General features: G+C 38.0%; 1 protein-coding gene across 1 annotated transcript; it reads left to right on the top strand.

Annotated features, from left to right (window-relative positions):
• The first annotated feature begins 4,780 nt into the window (after positions 1 to 4,780).
• LOC106054500 (leucine-rich repeat protein soc-2 homolog) lies at positions 4,781 to 7,544 on the top strand. Its single transcript, XM_013210386.2, has one exon. It carries the CDS (start codon positions 5,127 to 5,129, stop codon positions 6,000 to 6,002), a length of 876 nt encoding a protein of 291 aa, XP_013065840.2. The 5' UTR covers positions 4,781 to 5,126; the 3' UTR covers positions 6,003 to 7,544.
• The last annotated feature ends 16,947 nt before the right edge of the window (positions 7,545 to 24,491 follow it).

Raw genomic sequence — 24,491 nt, 5'->3', positions numbered from 1 at the left:
GATTTAGATTTCCATGGATCTATCGTCAGAAATAGAGAATGCTGATTTCTTCTTGAGATGTGGTGTCTTGCAAAGTTGCGACAGAATATTTGAAGATTTCAATTGCAAAAAGAACATTAATACAAGGGAGGTACTATCTATTTTATAATTACTCAAATAATTGTTTAGTTGTTTCCCTTATACTAAGTTGCTTCACGACGGACTGAGACCAAAAGATAATATAATCATTGAGGTAGGGCTAAAAAAAAAATATTTTCACAAATGGAAAAAAATGCTTTTATTTTTTTTTTCACCCCAACATATGCTACTTGCGCTTCGATTACAGCAATCTATATTTCTCTATCGTGGTTTGATGATCACCACCCGTCTCTCCTAAAGGGCTGAGGGATCTGCACAGGGGTTCTGTGCCTCCTCATGTGGCTGGTGAGACCTATGTGAGGCCGGAATGTTTGGCTGCACACTGGGCAGGTTATTCAAGCTGGCGCTTGTATCTCTAAAATGAAATTAACTCAATACTGCTTAATTTCTTTATGTATCAAGAGATCTCAGCAACTGCTGTACAAACTCGGATGAAATTTCATATAGGCCTACACTTATTAACGTTTACATTATTTTGCATGTCAATTTAATTTTCATGTGGCACACGTATGTTATGTTTCCACCATGCTGTGTACAGCTGTACAGTCACTTCTTATAACAGGTTTAAGTGTAATAGGTCGACACTCCCCAGATAAACAGGCCTATTTGTCTGAAGAAAGAAAAAATAATTTAGTTTAGCTTTTCTTTAAAAATTTTCATTTATTTATTCTTTATAATTTTTCGCTTCACTAAAAGCCGATTTTTTAAAGACTGAAATGGGCTTTAGCGGTCAGAAGCAAATAAGTGAATTCATATTTCAATTCCAAACCAGCATCTCGATGCCAGGAATAGACCACTATGTTTAATGATGATCACTTTAGTTAAGGCAAGACGGCTACAATAAAGAAATTTTGAAAAGAAAAGTCAATTTAAACAATCTATAAGCCTATCCCCTTATTCCCCTTTTTTTTTCTACCTAACTGAAATAAAAAAATTGACGGGTTATCAGGGCCGGATCTAGACTCTGTAACACCTTAAGCTCTCCGAAATATGCTTTGGGGCCCCATGTATTCAATAAATGTAATTTTAAGTTTGCTCTTTCTTAAAAATGATTGAGAACCATTTTGGGGGCCCTCAATTAATGAGGGGCCCTAAACTTTAGCTTATGTTTCATATAAGTAAATAAAACTAAATACAGAAATTTGGACCACCCAAATATGTCATTTTGTCGAAGCTACAATCAAGTTACACACTTTGAGTAGGCTATTATTCCACTGTGATAACACTTCCGATCAGATAGATAACGCTTTGGTCGCTTTGCCAAGCGGTTCTGAACCCTTTCACATTCTAGGGAACCCTTTTTTTTTTTTTTTTTTGTACTGTACAATGCCTCTATTGTAATCGTATATTTGATTGGCAACTAAGGCCTGTGTGCCAACTCTGACCCGCTGAAAGGGTTAAATATGGCCAGCCAAATGCTTTGTAATAACAATTTCACACACAGTGATACAAATTGATGCGAGTGGAAATATTGAAGGAATATTATTGCGAATTCATATTTGTACGTTTCACTTCTGTTGCGTTTGCTCATTTGAAATTCGCAAAAAAAAAAAAACGCAGTTAACAAAATGTCGATGTACTTTAAATTGTTATTCAAACTGTTAAAATGGTGTTTATTATTTCTATATTTCACTCTGCGTGTTTGTAAAACATTTGAACTCTAAAATGCAGAGTATCTGGAGCCACCTTAAAGGTTTCAACCAACGACACTATTTTATTTAACAAAATTTATCTGATATTAATTTGTCTCATTTTAAGAGTTTAAATTCACTGACATATGTGAAGGATGACAAGTTTAGGAATTATGAATAGGGCCGACCTTTTAATATCATTAAAGCTAATACAAAATTTCTGTATATTTAAAATTTAAAAAATTACTATGACTCGCCAGAAATTTCATTATGTTTAGATCTACGTTGAGAGCCCAAGACATGACCTAATGATTTCTGATTTTAAAAAATTAAAGGCTGTTGACCGTTCCAAACAGTCAACATGGTTGCATGACGTGTATAGTTATTTGCGTACCTTCTATATAGATCTAGATTTCAAGACTACTTTGAAGCCAGTTTAAATTATGCATACAAATAAAACTCATTTTAGAACTGTTAAGTGATGACTGATGGTTACACTGAAACGAGATGTCGTTTGGAATGGACCACATTCTATACTTACTGATTGCAGCAGGCGAGAAATTAATTTGTAAATGTATTCCCTGATACACAGTATACAACCAGTCACTAGGGTCGGCGACACCTGGTGCGGTCTTCTCTTCCCGTACCCTCTTCCTAATGACGTAACTGAATAGAGCAATAAAATTACCGTACTGCGGGTTATACAAGTTTTTACAAGTGAATGCCATCTGTGCGGGGTATATATATATATAAATGCGGGGGTTTTAAAATTATTTTACTCATAAACATAACATAATGGAAACTATAGACGTACTGGTGGGTCTTTATACTAACTATAGTTCGCAGTGTACAGATACTATAGGTTCGTATTTCACACGCGTTTTGCACTCTATGTATCGCTTGCTGGAACACGATTGGGTCTCGAGGGGCAGACGTCTGATGAGCAACAACTTTAAGTACCTGTAATTTACGGCAAGTCACAATTTGCACATGAGGAGTATATGAGTGTGCGGGTTGTACAATTTTGTTTTCACTTATTTTGTCATGTGTGCGGGGTATATCCGTGTGCGGGGTATATGCGCCGACATACCGAAGCTACGTGATTTAAAACAGTTGCCATTAGTGTAAGAGCTGCATTTTAAGGTCACGTGACTTCATCCTTATGCATATGGAAGTCCTCCGCTTCCTGTCTTTGTGTTGATTTGTTAACAGAAGTTTTCATGTGTAGGCCTACTTCAGGGTCGGTCTTAGGTAATTGGAGGCCCTAGGCAAAGTGAGTTTGGCGGCCCTCAAAGGAAATAGCAAAAATAAAAATAAACGTCGAAAAATAAAATTACGCAATTCATAAAGAATCAAGAAGGGTCTTCTCACATAAGCAGTCCAACAAGTAGATGTAACCATTGGTCAATAAACATTAAATCATAGTAGAGACTTAGGGCTAGGCTAGTAGACGTAGGGCCTAGTGCTCTGCTGTATTTGAGATTTGATAGATACAAGTTTCGCAATGTTTTAGTCCTGAGCGAGGCCCCCACCCATAGGAGGCCCTTGGCGGCTGCCTAATTTGCCTATGCCTAAGGCCGGCCCTGTGTACATTTACAACACACGCATCGACAGTCTTTTGAAATGAGTTAGAGATTAAACAAGTCTCGACTGTCTTTAGAAATGAGTTAGAGATTTAAACAAGTCCCGACTGTCTTTAGAGAATGGTTAGAGATTTAACTCTTTCTCTCCTAATGCACTATACCAACGCTGATTTGAACTCATTAAATTAAAATAATTACGGAGAGAAAGAGTTAACTTATTAACTTTAAAGAGGAAAAAATATGGAACGTCTTCAGCTAAATAATTAAAATACGAACTTGGTGTTACAAAGACTCCTTACTGTAAGAGACATTCCCTCCACTAAGGGAAACCAGAGACAACTTTTAATGACATAAATAATTTTTACTCTTTCTCTCCGTAATTATTTACCACATTCTGGTGGAATCAACGTTGGTATCGTCTGTTAGGAGGGAAAGAGTTAATGACATAAATAACGTGATAACCAGGGTATTCAGTACCAAACACAAGTGATCTATCTTCAGGTGCGTTTCTGCCAGCATCGTTTCAGTTGACATCTAGATGTCAGGTTGAAGTAGCCATAAGTTTTCTCTTTTAAAAAAAAAGAGCAGTTTCCAGAGGAGAGCATCTTTGAGATAATAATTATAATAATAACAATAATAATGGCTGCCGAAAACTATGGTCGGTTTTCATTCGCTTTGGTTTCATCCCTTAAAATCCCTAAGAAGATTCTCGTTGCCTGTCATAGTGTTGCAGATCTGCCACCTCACCAGAAAATTTCCCAGTGAACAATGTTAAAGGGAGACTACAATGAATTTTGTTTCTGTCTAATTTAATTCTATAGCGCTGTTAACCAACAAAATGTAGGCTCAAGGTGCTGTAATAACATTACAAACACAAACATGAGAGTTAAAATGACAAACTAATCTAAAACAGTTTTAAATGCTCTTCTTGAAAGTAGTGTAGCATGTAGTCTGTCTGAGATCAATGGGGAGTGAGTTCCAAACCTTTGGTCCGTGTACTGAAAAGCCCGCAGACCGTAGCCTTTGAGGGAGAAATGTGGTACCATTAGAAGCGCTGAGTCCATAGAGGGCAGGACTCTCTGAGGGACATATGGAGTGATCAGTTCGCTAAGGTACAAGGGCATTTCTCTGTTATAGATACACTGATGACAAAGTGTGGCCACCTTGTAGTCGATTCTCGCTCTCACGGGAAGCCAATGGAGCGTGCGCAAGAGAGCAGTAGCAGAATCTAGTCTTATTTTTTAAACATATCTTCTTTATTTTACAGCGATGATAAGACCGACAAAAATTCTACTACCCCGTGACTGGTCTTCAACCACCAAATTGAGATTCACTGCTGAATAACAGTATCTCTCTCTGGCTACTGACATAGTACTTTAAAAATGTCAGCTTTCACCTAGCAGTTCAGTAATAATTGGTAAATAAAAATTAAAAAAACAAAACTGGAAAAAGTTCAACACAGATAAGTTGTTATCTGGCCATATTGGTTTAATTTGATTAGTGTCTTTGTAGGCCTACATACACGTTTTGAAGTGCTTTCTGGCATATATATCATATACTAAGCTTACTAGATAGAGCGCTACACATTGTGAAGCGGAGGTTTATTTCATGTGTGGAAAACAAAGATAGAAAACAAAGATAGTATCTATTCTGGAATATTTCTATCAAAGAAAGATTGTTTCGAGTGAATTATTTAATTTGCTGTTGTAGCAGTGGAATGTCTGGCGGATAGCAAGATTTACGGTCAGGTAGCATTGATTGTGGTTGATTGAAGATGTCATTTGTAAGGGACAGATTTACCAGAATAGTGCGTGGTCGCGCCAACACCCGAGTTGGGGTCCAGTACACGAGCCAAGTTGGCTCATATGAGGGCTTCCTCAGTTTTATCAACTCCCAGAACAAGGAGGATGCTGAAAAAGTGACCTCCATCAAGGTGGAGTTATTTACCTTATCTCTTTTGACTGGAGAGTCGCTTCAGCTACCTGTGAACATCGGTCGATTTGTCAATCTCTATTCTTTCACTATTTCTGGTTGCGGGCTGACCAGTTTACCATGGTCAATCATTTATCTCAAGTCTCTGGTCAATTTGGACTTATCATACAACAGACTGATGACCCTGCCTAATTACTTTGGCAGCTTGTCCAGCCTGGAACATTTAAACTTGGAAGGCAATAAACTGATCGTCTTGCCCACCTCTCTGATAGAACTGACCAACCTAAAAACATTGAACCTTGCTAAGAATGATAATTTGATGGGGCCGTCCTACAGCGTTTGCATGCAGGGCATAGAAGCCGTGATGAAAAACCTGTCCATGAGAAGCTCCAGAAAGAACATGTGGGCCAACTCCAAGATGTTCTACGATGCCACAGACTCCGCGGCCAACGGAGGCGAAGAAATACCAACGCTGGTGACGCTCTGCATCAACATCATCCATCAGTCTGGGCAGGACTTCATGCTCCCTGCGCTAGTTCCCTCGGATTTGAACCAGATTCTCCAGGAGAAGCTCGAAGAGAAGAGGAAATCGCTGAGTGTGGCGAAGTGCAGCACCTGCCACGCTTTCTTCTCTAATGCCACCGCCTTTGAGAGTCACGTGTGCAAAGAGGCAAGGCAGCAGTCAGTGGATCATTGTGATTACATTGTGGCTAGATAGCTTGGATACATTCTTTGGAACATTTAAACAGGATTATAGACATAAGTATTTGCATTCGTATGACAATAAAGCCCCTATAACGGCAATGCTTTGGATATAAGTATGAAGATCTTACCAACTCTTTCTCGGCAAAGAATTTTTTTTTTTCATTTATTATGATGGATACATTCGTTGTTCTAAAAAAAAACAATTGTCATGGTGTCAAAAGATTTAATGTAATCTCAATGTGATGCTACAGTGTAGACAATTGTCTTTGACTGAATCATTAAGTTAATTAGCAGGTAAATACAATTAAAATATAATAAATTCAAAAAATTTGAAAAAAAAGCCTATATAAGCTATTTGATGGATTGTATATCTCTTGCTAGATTTTTTTATATTTTACTCAGTGGAGTGTGACATTTATTAGTAGACTATAATTATACTTCACTTAATGGATTGTAAAAGTATTGGTGGATTGGAATGGTGTTGGTGGATTGTAATAGCAATCACTGGACATGATTTTATTTGTGAATTGTGATACTAATAAAGAATTTTAAAGTCTTTTGGTAGTTTGTAGTTTTTATACTAAGTGGACTGTGAAATTACTAAGTGGACTGTGAAATTACTAAGTGGACTGTGAAATTACTAAGTGGATTGTAATATCATTTGCTTAATTCTCAACAACGAACAGTCATTTGGACAAAACAGTCATTTGGACAGAACAGTCATTTCGACAAAACAGTCATTTGGACAAAACAGTCATTTGGACAAAACAGTCATTTGGACAAAACAGTCATTTGGACAAAACAGTCATTTGGACAAAACAGTCTTTTGGACAAAACAGTCATTTGGACAGAACAGTCATTTGGACAAAACAGTCATTTGGACAGAACAGTCATTTGGACAAAACAGTCATTTGGACAGAACAGTCATTTGGACAAAACAGTCATTTGGACAAAACAGTCATTTGGACAGAACAGTCATTTGGACAAAACAGTCATTTGGACAGAACAGTCATTTGAACAAAACAGTCATTTGGACAAAACAGTCATTTGAACAAAAAAAGTCAATTGGTTAGAACATTAATTTGGACAGATTTACATTTTTAATGTTCAGTCTAAGAAGTTCAATCTTTAAAGATTGTATTTTAATGATTGATGAACCTGAAGTGACTAGTCAATGCATTGAATTATTTGTTTTAAATACAATTCATGACTATGAAAATGCATGCAAATTTAACAAGTAATATCCTTTAATCTTCATTTACAAATAATTTAAAATGCAATCTTACCGTATTTACGTCAGATTCAGTTGTACGAAAATGTTTCTGGTCTAAATAACATTCAGTTACACAATTCATAAAGCTACATTTGTAATGTTTGTAGGCCTACATGTTTTGTTATTGTTATTATTTCTGTGTCCTATTGATTTGGTTGACATTTTGATGTTATTTGTATTATCAATGTTTGTTATTTCTTTGTCGTCTGCTACAGTTGTTAACCAAATATACATTCTTCATTGGTTGAATGTGTTAAATAAACTGGAGTCCAATAATGTACATCTATTTTTTTTGAGTATTATATCATTAGGCTAACAGGCTGCTATCAACTATTTCCGGTCCTTCTCATCTCCTGCAGTGGCGTAGCTAGGGTGGGTGAGGAGGATGGAGAAATTGATAATCCCCCCCCCGAGCCCCCCACTTGAGGGGATCCCCCAAATGAGTGTTCTTTTTACATTAAAGATTAAATATTATGCAGGGGCCCCCAAAATGGTCAAGCCCCCTTGGCCACCAGACGATGGAATATTCCTGATTTCCCGCCTTATGTGCATTCTCCTGGCCTCTATTGTTACTAAAGTAAGAACAAATACTCCTGGACAGGACCGGATTGGTCTATAGGGAACATAAGCTCTAGCTTGGGGCCCTCAAGAAATATTTAGCACTGCTCTATAATATCTGGAATTGTAAAGGGCCACCAAAAGGCTCTCACATCTCATATAGCTTTGGGCCTTTTCAATTCTAAATACGGCGCTGCTAATGTGCAGTTCTGCCCAATACTGCTAATTTGTTAGTGGTCCATCTAAAATGTCTGCAACCATAAGACAGTGGGGGATAGAAGCTGTTGCTGACGGCCGTTGACTTGTAGCACCAAACTGCAGGTAGACAAGTTAGACAACTCAACTGCTGTAAGCTTGAATGACTTTGAGTCACTTCCCTGTGAACAAAACTAAATATAAGTTTGACTATAATATAGACAGAATCAAGTTGATATGAAATAAAATAAATTTAGTACACTTTAGTTATAATATTTAAGAAAAAAATAAAATTAACTCACTACAATAACACAACCTTTCAGTCTCACGTTCTGGAGTCGTCTGTCCTAACTAAGACCAAGTGACGACAATGCCACCTGTCTTTCATCATTCACAACCAATCGCTAGCATCTTCCCACCGTCACCATAGAAACAAACACTTTATACTGCGAGAGTATTAATATTTCGCCTTGAATTTAATTGAATGTAGGAGAATATTGTCTAGCTTACAGAAGACTTGAATATTATGTACAAAATAATAGACGAACTACCTTTAATACATATTCATTGTGTATTATCGGGTCTAGGGTATGCCGGGTCCCCACCTGAATGTTGGTTACTAACTTTCTGCCTGGGTTGTAATTTAGCCGTGGCTCGTCTGCCTTGGCACCCCTAACATTATAACAAGTAATTTGTTAAATGAGTATCAATAGCATCTACAGCAATAGCAGAGTATACTATTTGATAACCAGGTTTCATATGGCAAACAAAGGTTTAACTCCTTCTCTCCTAACTGACGATACCAGCGTTGATTCCACCAGAATGTGGTAAATAATTACGAAGAGAAAGAGTTAATAAATTAATGATATAATGAGACCAAAATACTGAATAAATATCAATAGTGCATTCACAAGATTAGTATAAATCTAATTCAAACTAACATAGCACACCTTAATATTGGTGTCACGACTCGAAGCTCACAAACTAAAACTATTTAGTTGAAACGGGGGGAAAAAACTCACGAAATTTATGCTATAGTTACATAAAAAAATAAGAAAAACATTTAAAATACATTTTAAAAAAACAAAAACAATACTTCCATTATACCGCTCAAAATTTTAAAAATGTTTTTAAAATAATTTAAAAAATCTTCTTGTACCGACAATGCTACCCCATTAGGCCAGCGGGCATTGTATAATTTAATAATTAGTTATTAGTGTTTTCATTTTTATACAAATCACGAGCTAGATCTAGACTTCTGATTTAGAACTCATGAGATCTAGTCTGGATCTAGATCTTTTTTCTAGATCTAGGTGTAATCTATGTTACATTCACGTAAGAATATCCGCAAAGCTTAGATAATGTATCAATAAAGTTTACTTTTTATTAAGTAAACCAATCAATTATGTTATACTAGGTCTGACTACTCCGTTTTTTTTTTACTTAAATTTATAGCCAAATTACAATAAATTTCTTTTTATTTTTACATTGAAAATCAGCGTCCAGGACACAGCCTCCACTTTCCATGAAGTTCTGACTTGCATGGAGGCATTGTAAAAAAAAAAAGGGGGGGGGGATAGGGGGCAGGAACGAAAGTAACTTCTGTATTCATTATTACAAGCGAGTGTGTTACATTTTAACTGAGCGTCTCACTGTAACTGTGTAACAATGTAACATGTAACTCGTTCGGACGTAATCAAATGTTCAGTCACTTTGTTGCATCTATTGGGATCATGTAAACAAGTGTTATCTCTGCTATTTATAGTTTGTCACCTTTTTCATCTCACTGATTTGATCAATGTCAACTTATCCACTGATTAAAGACTCTTTATCTGGTTAAATTTTGACAGGTGAATAAAGCGTCGCCCAGATAGTGGGCCATCAGTGAGAGGGATGTGGATCTTTGGAGAATGGAGGGGGATCCCATTTCAACAATAAATAAGATACTAATGTTTATAATTATATCATTTTACAATATGATGCTTTTAACAAAAAGAGGACAATCTAGAGTTAAATTTCTACAATATGTTGGACAACTCTTTTGTATTCAACGCGTTATTGTTGATAATGTTTGGAATGCTTACTATGGTTTATAACTAATTACTTTTGTGTGTAACATTATAAATTACATTTATCTTTTTATGTTTTTATTGCTCAAATTATTGTAGAGTCTTTAAATTTTGGGTTAGTATACTTTAAATGTTAATACAAGATTTCGAAACTAATACATAGCTGAAACTATTCTGTGAATATTTGACAAGTGGCGTGACTAAGTGGCATACACACTCATTGGATGGCTGGCTCAAAAGAAATCAAATAAAAATTAATAAAGTTTAAACGTCCTAGTATAGGTTTAATGAGACACAATTAAAGAGATACATTAAATCTAGAGAGACACTATACATTTATCAGTATTCAGAATAAATAATACACTCTGCTGAGTAGGCTTATATCACTATTATTATTATAGCTTTTATATAGCGCTACTTTCATGCATATCTTTTGGTCCAATCTCATTTGTGGACCGGTGGGGGGGGGGGTAGGGAGAGGGGGTATCTAGGCGCCTTTAGGCGCTCAGTAAAAACAACTCTGCCCGAGTAGGGTGTCGAACCTCGAGCCCCCTTCTAGGTAGCCAAACCAAGCCAAGTTCAAGCCTCAAGCACTTGGCCTCTCGACCACGCTTCCCATAGCACTATCTTATCATCTCTGCCTGCGGTACCTTCTGGAGATATGGCCACAGACCAACTTTCTCCAGGCGTCTCGGTTCTGGGCGAATCTCTCCAACTATCCCCGCGTCTTGCCTAACTGCTTGGTATATGCTACCAAATCTCGGTGCCATGTATCTGCCATGTTCCCTCTTCCTCTTTCATTTGTGGTGCCAAGTGGCAATTGCAAACAGTTAACAGGGACTTAAATCAAGTACTAAAGGGGACTAACTCTTGCTTAAAATAAAAGTAGCTATCCTTATTGTCCCTCTTGTCACAGGGCTTGCCATGTGATGTTGTAACTTGAAGGCAGGCTTGTGAAGGGTGTGACCTACCCCACTCCAGCGTCTTTGAAATATATCTTCTTCAATTGGGCCGCTGCTTTGTTCCTCATTTGTGATCCTGTCTAGTCAGTGAATCATAAGAATCTTCCTGGGAAAGGTGTCGATGAATACTTGGATTTTTTAAAATTTATTTTCAAATAGCGGTGAAAACAACTGTTACTGATTATTACCTGTACTTGTTGTAATGGAGAACCGATAGGCTGGAATACAATTTTGCTGGTCTTGTAGATCCTTTATACGGTGAAATGTGTGCTGGACAATGTTGAATAAAGCGAGACTAATCACTCGTCGTGCTGGCCCCATCGTAAACTGTTCATCACAGACACTATCGAAATGCTACAGAGCAGGGGCGGACTGGATGTCTAAATCGGCCCAGGCATTTCTATACACTACAGCCCATAAATTGTATATCATATGATGGGCCTCCAATTATAGGCCTATCTGTTCACAAAATCATTATGTTATTTTTTTTAAATAATGTACCGATAACTGTATGTATGCTATATATCTTTATAAGAAATATAGGCCTTATGTTGCTTTTTAATCGCTATGTTTGTAGGCCCTAAAAGATTGAAGCCTACTAATAGTATTGTCTACGGATGTAGGCTATTATATTATTTTTGAAAATGTGTTAGATTAAATTAGTATTACACTGTAGTCTGTAAAAGATGTTTTTAACATGACGCTCATATAGCCCCTTATATATGAGAATATTATAAAACCTTTAAAAAATTAATGCGTGCCATAGTGGCATTCATGAGACCTTTTAGGCCCATTTGAGTACCGGCCCACCGGGCATTTGCCCAAATGCCCATATAGCCAGTCCGCCCCTGCTACAGAGCAGTGTCGAGCTAATACCGTGAAAGGCTGCTGTTGTCAAGACTGAAGAGCTTCATGTCGTGCTTGCCTACATCAGATATGGACGACCTGATGCTCTCTAGAGCACCACATCTTGTGGGAGTCAACCATGTGGCATTCGGTGCACACGTTAGTCGCCAACTGCTGATATCACCGCGGATGTCCTGGCACCCAGTTCTTTGTAGGACCTTTCTCTTTGTTTTATTTTTGTCTCTTGCTATTTTATTTTGAGAATTCGCCTCACGCCTCAGTCCCCCCGTGAGGCGTGGTGCCAAATTGGTAACGCTAAGAAAAGGATGACTGTCTGGTCGTGTGGTGCACGGTCTTTACTCGCCACCACTTGAGGTCCTGCTGGGGGGATTGACTAGATCGTAATAATCTTCAACTCTGAAGTCACGCTGGAGAAACAGAACATGCTTCCTCAAAGAGCCTCATCGCAAACATGAACTTGTCATTATCGTTGTTTATTACGTCATTACTATAGCCTCGTTATGGGTATTATAGTTCTCTTTTCAGGCTATGCGATCTGTACGGCAGATGATGTTGAGGTCATCTTTTTTTTTGGGGGGGGGCCAGAGTGTCATGTGACCAGCACAACGGCCTACTGCCTTTACTTTCCCCAACTCAAGTCAGGTAACCATAAAGCCGTTAGAGTTGGGTAGATTTAGGGTCACCCTGTGAATCCCAAAACTAAAAATCCCAGTCTTCATTGAGATTCGAACCCAGGACCTCGGGTCCGGTAGCCAAGCACTTAACCACTCAGCTATCGCGCCGCGTCGTGATGTCGGTGGATAAGTAAATATATTCTTGCATGTCTATTTGTAATTTATATTTATAAATATTATTTCGAACACAGCTCTAAAGATTTTCATTAAAATGTGATGTGAGCTTATGTATATCTCTGGGGTAAAAAATCCCTAGCTAATCGTTCTTTTATGACAGGGTCTCTGCAACGCTCTAAATTTAATATTCACAACAAGTCTCGTCACGTGGTCAAACTGGTGAGGATTTTTGTAAATTACATAACATACAAAAATACTTACAATTTGCTGTTTATTAAATTAGGCAAGCGACAGAAGAAACAAAGATTCTTTTTTAAAAAACAAAGCTTATGTAAGGGAAATAACCGCTAATTATTTTCATTTATCTAAAAAATGGCAAGGTTTAGCTCTGCTATATAAAACAAAATTAATTAATTAGTACTAATTGAATAACAATTTAAAAAAAAATGTTGGATTGATACGTGTCAAAACGTAATAAAGGGGTTAAATCCATATATACATCCACATCTCTCATTAAGTAGCATTTACTCCCCCCTTATTCCGATATCAAGCAAAATAATTTATCACCAATAATTAATTAACTAGTTGTTTTTTGTTTTTTTTTATTGATTCATGTCTTGTCAGGCACATTGGATAATTGTGCAAGATTTCAACTTGATCCAAGAATGGGAAAGAAAGAAAACAAACATGCTCAAACTTTTAACCAGACAGACAGACAGACAGAGTGAGTTGGAATACGCTTTGTAAAAACAAATCCAAATTGTTAATATTCCATTTTTATTAAAGACAAATACACTGGAGACATTGAGAAGGTGGTGGGGGGGGGGGGGGGCTAGAGAAAGAATGTGTGAGAACTAGACCAAAAGTAAACGTACAAAATAATACCCCAAAGAATTCAAGTCTTTGAAAATAAAACATTGAGACTCCAAAGAATGGACGCAAAAAGAATAAATGGAAGATGGTAAGTTTCACGTCTGCTGCTGGTGATCAAGGGCAGGTAACTGAAGTGACCATAGAAAGTTTTCAATGGACAGTAACCTCCCTTGAATTACTTTTTTGGAAATGTTTTTTTACTTACTGGGTTTAAGTGTTCTTATCCCCCCTTCCCTTTCTGTATTTTTTTTTCATCACTTTTTTGTGAGAGTCAAAGGTGAATGACCCCTTTGGGTCAATATAGGTCATACAGCCGGCCGCGGGTCTGTTGAATAGATGAATAGATGAGTTAAGGGAGGAGAAAGACAAGGGCGGGGGGGGGTTGTGGGAGGGCTACATTCGTGCAGGTGTGGGGTAGTGATCAGGACAGAGAAGTTTCAACATATGCAGTGCCGGCGCCCGCATGCGCCTCACTTCTCCCTCCTCACTTTTAACTCTTATCCCCCCCTTCACGTACAAGACACACTCCACTCACCATTAAAGGAGGTGGGGTGAGGGAGGGGGCGCACAAAGTCTGTTGCGTATGTGAATCAGGTCGTCCGTCACGGTCAGCAGCAGGCGTGGAGTTAGTGGTTGTGGTATGTGGTTGTTGCTTTCTGCTGGCTGAACTTAAATGATCTTACCCAGCTCAAGGAAAAAAAAAATTACAAACTAATATATATTCAGAACAAGAGCCGATAATTGTGTCATTTTTTTTTTAATAGGCGGAGTTACATTAACCATAGCCCCCCCCCCGCCCCCGGGATTCAGCATGACACAACATGTAAATGTTAAATCTATAAACATACTCGTTTTCCTCTTTATAAAGTTGGCCAGGTTTTATTCGTCTGGTGTCATCACATCGTCTGCTAAGGCCAATTGATTATTTGCACTGTAAGATATTTAATTTGATTTGATAATTTTGATTAATTTACCAAAGAAATGTTGCTATGGTGGACTCCCAAAGCAGGAATGAACTCTTTCTCTCCGTAATTATTTACCACATTCTGGTGGAATCAACGTCGATATCGTCAGCTAGGAGAGAAAGAGTTAAGGAATCAACAGGTAGGCACATATGTCTATCATAAACGTGAAGACCCAGCTGAACATTTAAGGAGAGATAAAAAAAACATATGTATTTAATAGTGGGATGAAAATATAATTATCACTGCAATAACATTAAGCACACTAGAAACAAGCAAAATTAAAAAAAAAAAAAACTTACAAAAACGCTTATGTTAGGGGAAGCACCGCAAAACCACTGCGAAATCTCTCAATACTTCAAGGGTTATATCTCTCCTCTTCTTCTTCTTCTTCTTCTTCTTCATCGTTCTCATTGTTATGTTGGAGTGTTCATATGACTAGACCAATACATGAGATGAACTGCGCAGTGGTTTCCAAATCAGGGAGCTCTCCATATAGTTTTCTTTCTATTGGGGTGATTTGGGGCCAATGTCTTATACGGGCTTCTTGGTAAAGAGAGCAGTTTTGGAGGACGTGGTCGGCATTTTCTGGTGATATTCCACATGGGCAGATTTCACTGGTTATCTCTCCTCTAAAAAAAAATATTTTTAAAAAGTTTATGTTAGGGAAAGCACCGCAAAACCACTGCGAAATCTCTCAATACTTCAAGGCTTATATCTCTCCTCTAAAAAAAATATTTTTAAAAAGTTTATGTTAGGGAAAGCACCGCAAAACGACTGTAAAATCTCTCAATACTTCAAGGCTTATATCTCTCTTCTAAAATAAAATTGATTAATTATCACTACTTGACTGATTAATTGGTTAATTATTTTTTTTTTTACTGATTCGTGTTTTGTCATCGACTTTACGTAAATATGCGAATTTTCAACTTGATCCGAGAATGGGAATAAGGAGAAGAAACGGGAAAAAGAATGTCCCCAGACAGACAGACAGAAAGAGCTAATATAAGCTTTGTAATAACTAATTTTAAAAAGCTGTATAGTTAGTACATCCTTAGTCTAGGGAAAAACTTCCGCTATTATCCTCACTGCATATTTTTCATATAAATCGCTGGTCAAACTCTTAACAGACGCAGCATTTGAGGCTGACCTTCTTCTGGAAAGTCAATATGGCTTCATGCAGGTTGGTAGGCGTGAATTTATCATTCCGCCCACTACAGTTAAAAAAAATGTAGAGAACACTAATCACGTTTATACACCACATTTATAAACTTCCCTAAAGCATTTGATTAAGTCAGCCGTAAGGGTTTTTAAACCAGTTCATAACAATGGTGCGTCAATTCCATGAAATCATGCCAGCAAGAGTCCAAGACCAAGGCGAATATTTTAAACATTTCCATTCAGGAAGCTGTTCACCAAGTCTGACTACAACACCGCTCAGCTTTATGTTCACTGCCATGCTAGAAGATACCTACTGGAAGAAGGCTGATCTTGAACAAAAAAAAAAAAAAACGCTAAGGCTTGCAAAAATTTTGGTCTAGGTAAAAGACGATAAGTTCTGCATCAACCTCCTCCTAATAAAATAGACACGAAAATGGAGCCGCTAAAAAATAATCTTGTTTTTTACATTAAAAAAAATATATTTGAATGCATAGAAAACAGACTTTTTTCGTACTTTTCAAAGACATACTATAATAAGAACTGGCAACTGGGAAGAGGTGGCACTGGATAGATCCACATGGAGAGAGAGCATAAAGGAAGGGTCACAGATTGCAGATGTCATACACAACAGAAGCAGAAAGAAGGGTGAAAATGCAAAGGCGCCTGGTGATTACATATGCCCAACCTGCGATCGCAGCTGTGTATCAAGGATTGGCCTCTTTAGTCACACAAGAAGTTGCAAAGGGAAAAGATCGTCTCTCGAGACGTAAAATGCCACAGAGAAAGTGACTAAAACATTTGGCGCCAAACGACTCAGTCAAAACGCCCTGCTTCGAAGAGCAAGCATGGTCACTGAGCGATAGCAGCACATCAGCAGTATTGAAGAGTCTACGTGGCTGTAGGGAGACCAGTCGTTTTAGAAGGCCTCAACACTGACCTGCAACGTCACAACCTGTGGGCAGTTTAGACCACAAGCTATTGGTCTAAACTATCCACAGGTTGTGACGTTGCAGGTCAGTGTCGAGGCATTCTATAACGCATTGTCTCAGTATTAGTTCTCCCATTACTTTTAAATGCCTGGATTCTGGACATTATATTCCCGCCACACCAAAAGGCTGAACTCCTTCCATCTTCCCTGTCTGAGGAAAATTCGCCAGTTGAATTAGTTTGACCAAATAATAGACTGGGAAATCGTACAGATGTCACAGTATCCACGCCACAGCAAAAAGATCCCAACTACGATGGGCTGGTCATGTAGTCCGAATAAAGGAATGTGAAACCAACACTCATGACTTGGAAATGTTAGCCTCTGAGTGGCCCTGACTTGATCCTCATAGTGTGGAGACATGAGTGTCGGTCTTTCACCCTAAAAGGCAAATAAGACCGCCATCAACAAAAAAACTAAGATTAATAAAAAAAAAAGCATTATCAAATGCAGACATCACTGTAATAGACCTAACCTCACCGTGCTTTTTTTCTGGTCAGCTTTTCGAGTCGTAGATTGGACTTCACCAGGGGCGATCTGGGAGTTAAAATCGGCCGGGGCATTTCTATTTCATTCGGCCATAAATTGTATGCCTACATTTATGATGGACATCCGATTCTAGATCTACCTGTCCTCAAAATCATTCTATTAAGTTTCATAATGTATCGCTAGCTGTACACATGCATACGTCTCCCAGAGGGCGCCTTGTGTAAGAGAATAGTATAAAACCTTTAACAATTTAATACGTGCCTTAGTGACATCCAAGCCGCCTTTATCTTATAATATACAGACGTGATTTAAAGAAAGAAGATGATTATTGTGGTCCTACCGGCCCATTTGGGTACCGGCCCACCGGGCATTTACCTGAATGCCCATATAGCTCGGCGCCTTCACGGAGGTCACGTATAGCTAGTCTACTCCTGGACTTCACCTGTATTTTTTTTTAGGAAAATCTTTAGAGCCATTTTCGAAATTCATGTCCACCCAGTATCCATCCACACATGAAAAGTTTGCAAGCTAACAAGTAACCTCATCCCCCCACCCCCGCCACATTTTCGTCCCATAAAAAAAGTAAAGCAAAACTACTATCACCTAATTCCCCCACCCTCTTGAACTGCCCCCACTTTCCCCGGCTACGCCCATCCAATTACATACAAATAATTGCAATTGCATAGTTATGATCAAACATCTGCCCAGTTGTAGCGAGCATATTTTACTGAAGACCAAAATTGACTCATGAATAAATGATTGCCCTTACAGTAATGTTAACACACTTCTAGCATTTTGTAATGGTGGCTTGAATTAACACAGAAGTGAGGATTTTTTTAATGGACTAGAAACTAAAGCAACAGATTTTATGGTCACTGCGAAATCTTTACGGTCCTTTCACAAGTTGTGCCCAAACCTTTTTTTTTTTCCGCATCATTTCCCCCCAACGTACAGTCCCATTAGAAGCAAGCGTCATAGATCTTATTGGCTTCTTTTTTTGTCGTCTGCCGGCCTCGTTATGGACACGAGAAAAATAAATCGTCGGACCAGTACGTAACATTGAACCAACCAGGCATCAAGATAAATAGGAACATCTGGCCACGAAAAGCTAGACCAAAATTGTTTTCTATTTTAAATTGGAAAAAAAAAAGCTTGGCCTTAACCTCCAAACTCCCATATTTTTACTATGTTGCTTCCCTTTCTTGTTTGTGATTTATATGACTGAAACTTGTTATGAGTGAAACAACTCCAAGCCAAAACACCATCTTGACTTATCGCGCCTTTCTTTATTGTTTGGTTTGAAAAAAAAAAATATTCATAACTTTATTCGAAACTAAGAGGTCAAACAGTGTCACAACCCCAGTTGCAAAAGATGAAGAATGCTCTGGACAAAAAGTAACCTATTGACAAAAAAAAAAGGGGGGGTGTGGAGGGCACGTGTGGAACCCTCAATAATACCTCTTAGGAGGTTGACGCTCGCGACTCTGTTGTCTGGTTGTTGTTTTTTTTCCTTCGCATGTTGGCCAGGGACGAGACTTAAGAAGAAAAAAAAAAGGGGGGGGGGGAGGGGCATTACAGCTATTAATTCTACATATATATTGGACGAGGCAATACCGTGACCCTAATTCACGGTACCACGCGCAGGGAGACAAGTACAATGCAGGGATTAGATTACCACTGAAAGCAGTGACCATCGTTAGCTTGTGGGCCGCGAGTTACTATAAGTTTGGGGGAGAGGGGGAGAGTAAAGGAGAAAACTCTTGAGCGCAAGCTTAGTTATTTAAATCTCGCGTGGACCATTAAGCTGCTTACACAATGAACGGCTTTCACCGTACGAAGAAAAAAATTGGACAAGTTTTACTATTGTCACTGTAGCTATCACATCGCACGGGATTTTGACGTTTCGTATTTAACTATTCCATATTTTATAAATAATCTATTTCATGTCAAATTACTGCGTTTTGATTGTTTTATCTGTCTATGTTAGATTAATAGACAAACCAAACAAGGCAGCAGCAGCCATTAACCTTGGTTAGGCCAATAATAGAATATGCATCCTCTGTTTGGGACCCTCCAACTCAAGAAAACATTAAAAGAAACTGGAACAGACACAAAATAGAGCAGTGAGATTCATAACAAACGAATATTCACATTTGACTAGAGTAACACCTTTATTGAAATAACTAAATTTAGAAAGCCTTCAGGACAGAAGACTCAAAAGTAAAGTAGCAATTATACATAAAACACTGAACCATAATCTTCAAATACAAAAACAAAATCGAATAAAATACTCAGAAAGACACAAAAATAAAAGCACACTCCTCATCCCATATGCTTTGACAAATTTGTACAAATACTCCTTCTTCCCTAGTGCTATTAGAGCATTGAATGGGTTGCCTGAGCCAGGCAGGAAAACCAGTGACTTGGCAGAATTTAAGTCATTGGTTAATATGCATGACTGAATGCATGACGCGTAGGACGTAATCATCTTCTTTTTTGAAGTAACGTCTGTATTATATAAGATAAGCCTCAACATTGACGGCAAGTTGAAGCTTCAGCTCGTTGTGTGCAAAAAGGTCATCTGCATAAAAACGTTCCATTGCAATCATTTCTTTACTTTTAGTATGGGAGAGTAAGCGCTATAAATGTATACGTTGCCATGGATGCGGACGTGATGTAGATGCCTTCATGCAGACGCCAACTCATTTTATTTAGCATTAAAAATTGCCCTTTCAGACCTAATCATCTATAAGGCAGATGATGTTAAGCAGGGCCGGTCCTAACAATTGCTGGGCCGTATGCGAAACGGATTGCGCGGGGCCCAGTCTGGGTAGGGATAAGCATAATGCCAAGATTAAGATTTTGTATTAGAAAATAAATTTGTATTTGCAAAAAAATTGTTATTAAATGAAAGCTGAAAATGCCTTTTTTTTTATTGCGCGTAGGATTGACACCCCAAAATGACAGCTTTGTCTATTTTTCATGAGATTTTTCATGAGATTTTTCATGAGATTTTTTATGAGATTTTTCATGAGATTTTTCATGAGATTTTCATGAGTTTTCAAGAGATTTTAATAATTTCAGATATCCAGGACTTTTTAAAATATATATTTTGCAGTTACAGCAGATTTCCAGGAGGCCCAGAAAAATCAGGAGGCCGTGGAAATCCTGTTATTATATTTAAGTTATATTTGTTTAATTTAATCATTTACACCTAGAATTATCGAGGGGCGTATGAAAGTTTGGGGGCCTACTGCGACAGCATAGGTTGCAGTGGCCTAAGTCCGGCACAGATTTTAAGATTATCTGTTTCTTTGGCCAACGGTTACCGATAAAGGATTCATGTGGCCAGCACAACAAACAACCGCCTATACTTTTCCCTACAAAAGCCAGGAACCCATTAGAGCTGGGTGGACCCAGAGTCCCCAAAGATCCCGAAAATTAAAAATCAGTCCTCACATACAACTAGCAGGAAATGAGAAGGCTGACACACTCGCCAAGAGTGGGAGAACAAACTCACCAGTAAACTCTGCTCTCTATCCAGAAGAAATGAAGAAATTAATTGTAGATAAAATAAATGAGAAATGGACGAGCTCCCATCCAAATCATAAGAAAGATGATGCTTACTATAAGCTATCCCGACAAGACCAACGTCTAATCTTTCGACTCAGGACCGGACACAACAGAATGCGACAACACATGTTCCGGAAGCTCAAAATTGGAACCAGTGAAATCTGCCCATGTGGAGTATCACCAGAAAATGCCGACCACGTCCTCCAAAACTGCTCTCTCTACCAAGAGGCCCGTATAAGATAGACATTGGCCCCAAATCACCCCAATAGAAAGAAAACTATATGGAGAGCTCCCTGATTTGGAAACCACTGCGCAGTTCATCTCATGTATTGGTCTAGTCATATGAACACTCCAACATAACAATGAGAACGATGAAGAAGAAAAAAAATCAGTCCTCACCGAGATTCGAACCCAGGATCCCATGTTTGGAAGTCAAGAGCTTAACGAATCAGCCACTTTTCCCCCATTTCATAATGTGACATTCATATTTGTTAAAGCTCAATTTCTTCCTTTTTTTTATTTTTTTTTTACTGTATTTAGCATAACTCCAAAGAATTTTGCAAAGGAGCCAGAGTACACACACTTGGTTTAAACCATTCTCTATAGTAAAATGATCTAATATGTCGCCATTATTCCTGATTTGACCTTTTAGATTCTCATGCTTGAAAATAGAGATATGTCTTGGAGGGGAAATTAATAGTTGGGGGAAAAATATGGCATAATCTGAATCATACCATTCTGACATTGATGCCACTTCTAGGCCTACCCAAAATCTACTTTGTACTAGCTCAATGAATGGATACATTCGCTCTGTAAACATAAAATGGAAGTGTCTATTACTTTTAAAAAAGCAACACTTTTTTTTTTTAAATGTTGTCCTGAGCTTGTTTATGCCTCGATATAGATGGGGGATTTTGAGGGATTATATTTTGAAAAAGTGTGCACTGACGTCCGAAACAAAAGATGGCGGATTGATACTTACCGTAGGTCACATAACTTTTTTTCTTCATTAATTATTGTTAGTGTTGAGTTGTTATTTTTTCATGTTTTTTTTTTATTTATTTATTTTACTTATTGCTATGTTTTTTTTGTGTTGATATTTAGTCATATTTGTAGGAAAGAGAGAAAGAGAGAGAGGGAGAGAGAGAGAGAGAGAGAGAGAGAGAGAGGGAGAGAGAGAGGGAGAGGGAGAGAGAGGGAGAGAGAGAGAGAGGGGGAGAGAGAGAGGGAGAGAGACAGAGAGGGAGAGAGAGAGAGAGACTAAAGACTAAAAACACAAAATACCTAGGTGTTATAATAAATGAAAATCTGTCATAGAATCCCCATATTGTTGAAACTATTTTTAAAAATCCAACAAAGCATTAGGGTTTATTAAAAGAAGTTTCTATAAATCAAACAAGAACATAAAGCTAAAATGTTATTTAACCTTGGTTAGGAGAATAATAGACTATGCATCCTCTGTTTGGGACCCCTCAACTCAAGATAACATTAAGAAACTGGAACAAAAACAAAATAGAGCAGTGCGATTCATAACAAACAAACATTTGACTAGAGTAACACCTTTAGTAAAATCACTAAATTTAGAAAGCCTTCAGGACAGAAGACTCAAAAGTAAAGTAGCAATTATACATAAAACACTGAACCATACTCTTCAAATACAAAACAAAATCTAATAACATATTCAGACACAAAGATAAAGGCACATTCCTCGTCCCGTATGCTAGGACAGAGAGAGAGAGACCGGTCTTCAGGATATCGTTTAAAGCAAGATTTGAGCCTCAGACCATCAAGCTAACTAATGTGATCACTAATGATAAACATCTTATACTTCTTTTACTTTCCTAGCTCCAGCATACCAGATGGAAGAATCCCTAAAGACTTGGGGAGGGAGTCAGACCCAAGGGCCGCCCAAGACCAACCTACAGAGATTATTGCAAGCGGGACATGAGAACTACAGGCATCAATGAAAGTATTTGGGAGGAAATAGCCCAAGATGGGAGCACATGGAGACAGACTGTGCTTGCTGGTACAGGAGCAAAAGAAACGAAGCTGCATCAGCCAAGAGAAAGAAGAAGAAAGCTGCCCTGCCAGCTAGCCCTAGGATAGATGTAGATACATGCAGGAACTGTGGCAAACTCTGCCGCTCCGGAATAGGCTTGATCAGTCCACTCAAGACGAAACCAAAAACCAGTGACCGATCTGGGCGCATCCCATTGTCTTCCGAGGCAGAAGGAGCCATATACCGCTTCTAGCGGGAAGGTTTAGCAGACGATATTGTGCTTGAAGTGATGCTAGCAGAAGTGAAAGACTTTATCCTTGTATTAAGTAATTTTTTTTCTTCGTAAGAATCTTGTCGATCTCGATCTGTATATGTGTGATAAATGGAGAGACAGAGAGAACGGGAGAGAGAGAGAGAGAGAGAGAGAGATAATGAAGGACAGAAAAAAGAGAGAGACAGAAATAGAGAAAGAAAGATGAGAGACAGAGAGGTAGTGATGAGAGACTGAGAAAAAGAGAAAGAGAGAGAGAATGAGAGACAGAGAAATAAAGATAGAAAGAAATAGAGAAAGAAAGACGAGAGAATGAGAGAAAGATAGAAAGAGAGAGAGAGAGAGAGAGAGGCGAGGAAGTGACAAAAAAAGAGAGACAGAGAGAGAAAGATAGAAGAGAGAGAAAGACTATAAAGGGATTGTGGAAGTGTTATAGTAAATAGGACATTAGGGTCCGAGAGATAGAAAGTCCGCATGATGGTAACTGTGTGTGTGTGTGTCTGTTTCGGTCAAGATGTGTGTCTGTATTCTATGTCTCAAGTCTATTTCTCACAGATCAACTATTTATAGACACAAAACACTTTTTTTTTTCCTTGCACACGTATTAAAATATTGTGTATGTCCCGTCCATTTAATGACCTGTCACTCTCCCACACAAAAACATCTATAAATTATCTCCCCTTCATTTTCTTTCTCTTCCACTAGCTTCCCTTTAAGTACTTCACTCACCTACATCAAAGGGCAGACAACAAGGGGGCCCCTCTCATTCCTCCCCGCCTCCTTCCCTTTACGCTCACTCTTTTATACAAGTCAATTGTACCGCTTCGGGTTTCCAGTGGTTTCAAGGGCAGGCAATTCCTTTTGTCATCTTATTATTTTTATTGATCCCATTAGCCAGAGTTACATCCCATTGAGATTTATTGAACTGTAATAAAACTGGTTCACCGTTAGTCTCCGATTACATTTCACTTTTTTCTTTTTTAATTTCCCATTAATTATTTTATCATTCTGGTAAATATTTGTATTTTTTGTGTTCTATTTTTTATAAAAGTAATTTTTTTTAAACATTTAAACATTTGTTTCAAAATTACAATGCTTGGAGAGTCAAATTTAATTTTCTTTTCATTCAACCATACATTTATACGAGTGAAAAAGTTATAAACATTCTAGCGTCATCTTTTCAACTATCGTTCGCTTACAAAGACACAGTACACGCCATACATTCTACGAGTAAATATGGCCCCCTCTCATCAATTTCCTTTCCAAAATTATATCACTTAATAATAATCATTAAATTAGTGTGACTTTTAACTATCGTCTACAAATAAAGACACAGTACATGCTATACCTTCTACGAGTATATATGGTCCCCTCTCTTAGAAATTTCTTTTCCAAAATTATATGACTTAATAATAATCATTAAGCTAGTGTGTCTCTTAGCATTGTACGTCTCGAGAGACGATCTTTTCTCTTT

Source organism: Biomphalaria glabrata, chromosome 3 (assembly GCF_947242115.1).
Source record: "Biomphalaria glabrata chromosome 3, xgBioGlab47.1, whole genome shotgun sequence".
Taxonomy (NCBI): domain Eukaryota; kingdom Metazoa; phylum Mollusca; class Gastropoda; family Planorbidae; genus Biomphalaria; species Biomphalaria glabrata.
The sequence above is the reverse complement of the archived record's forward strand: the minus strand, read 5'-3'. Positions and strand labels throughout refer to the sequence as shown.

Bases quoted from the DNA above. Each gene is read 5' to 3' on its own strand.
- LOC106054500 (XM_013210386.2), top strand. From the start codon at position 5,127: ATGTCATTTGTAAGGGACAGATTTACCAGAATAGTGCGTGGTCGCGCC.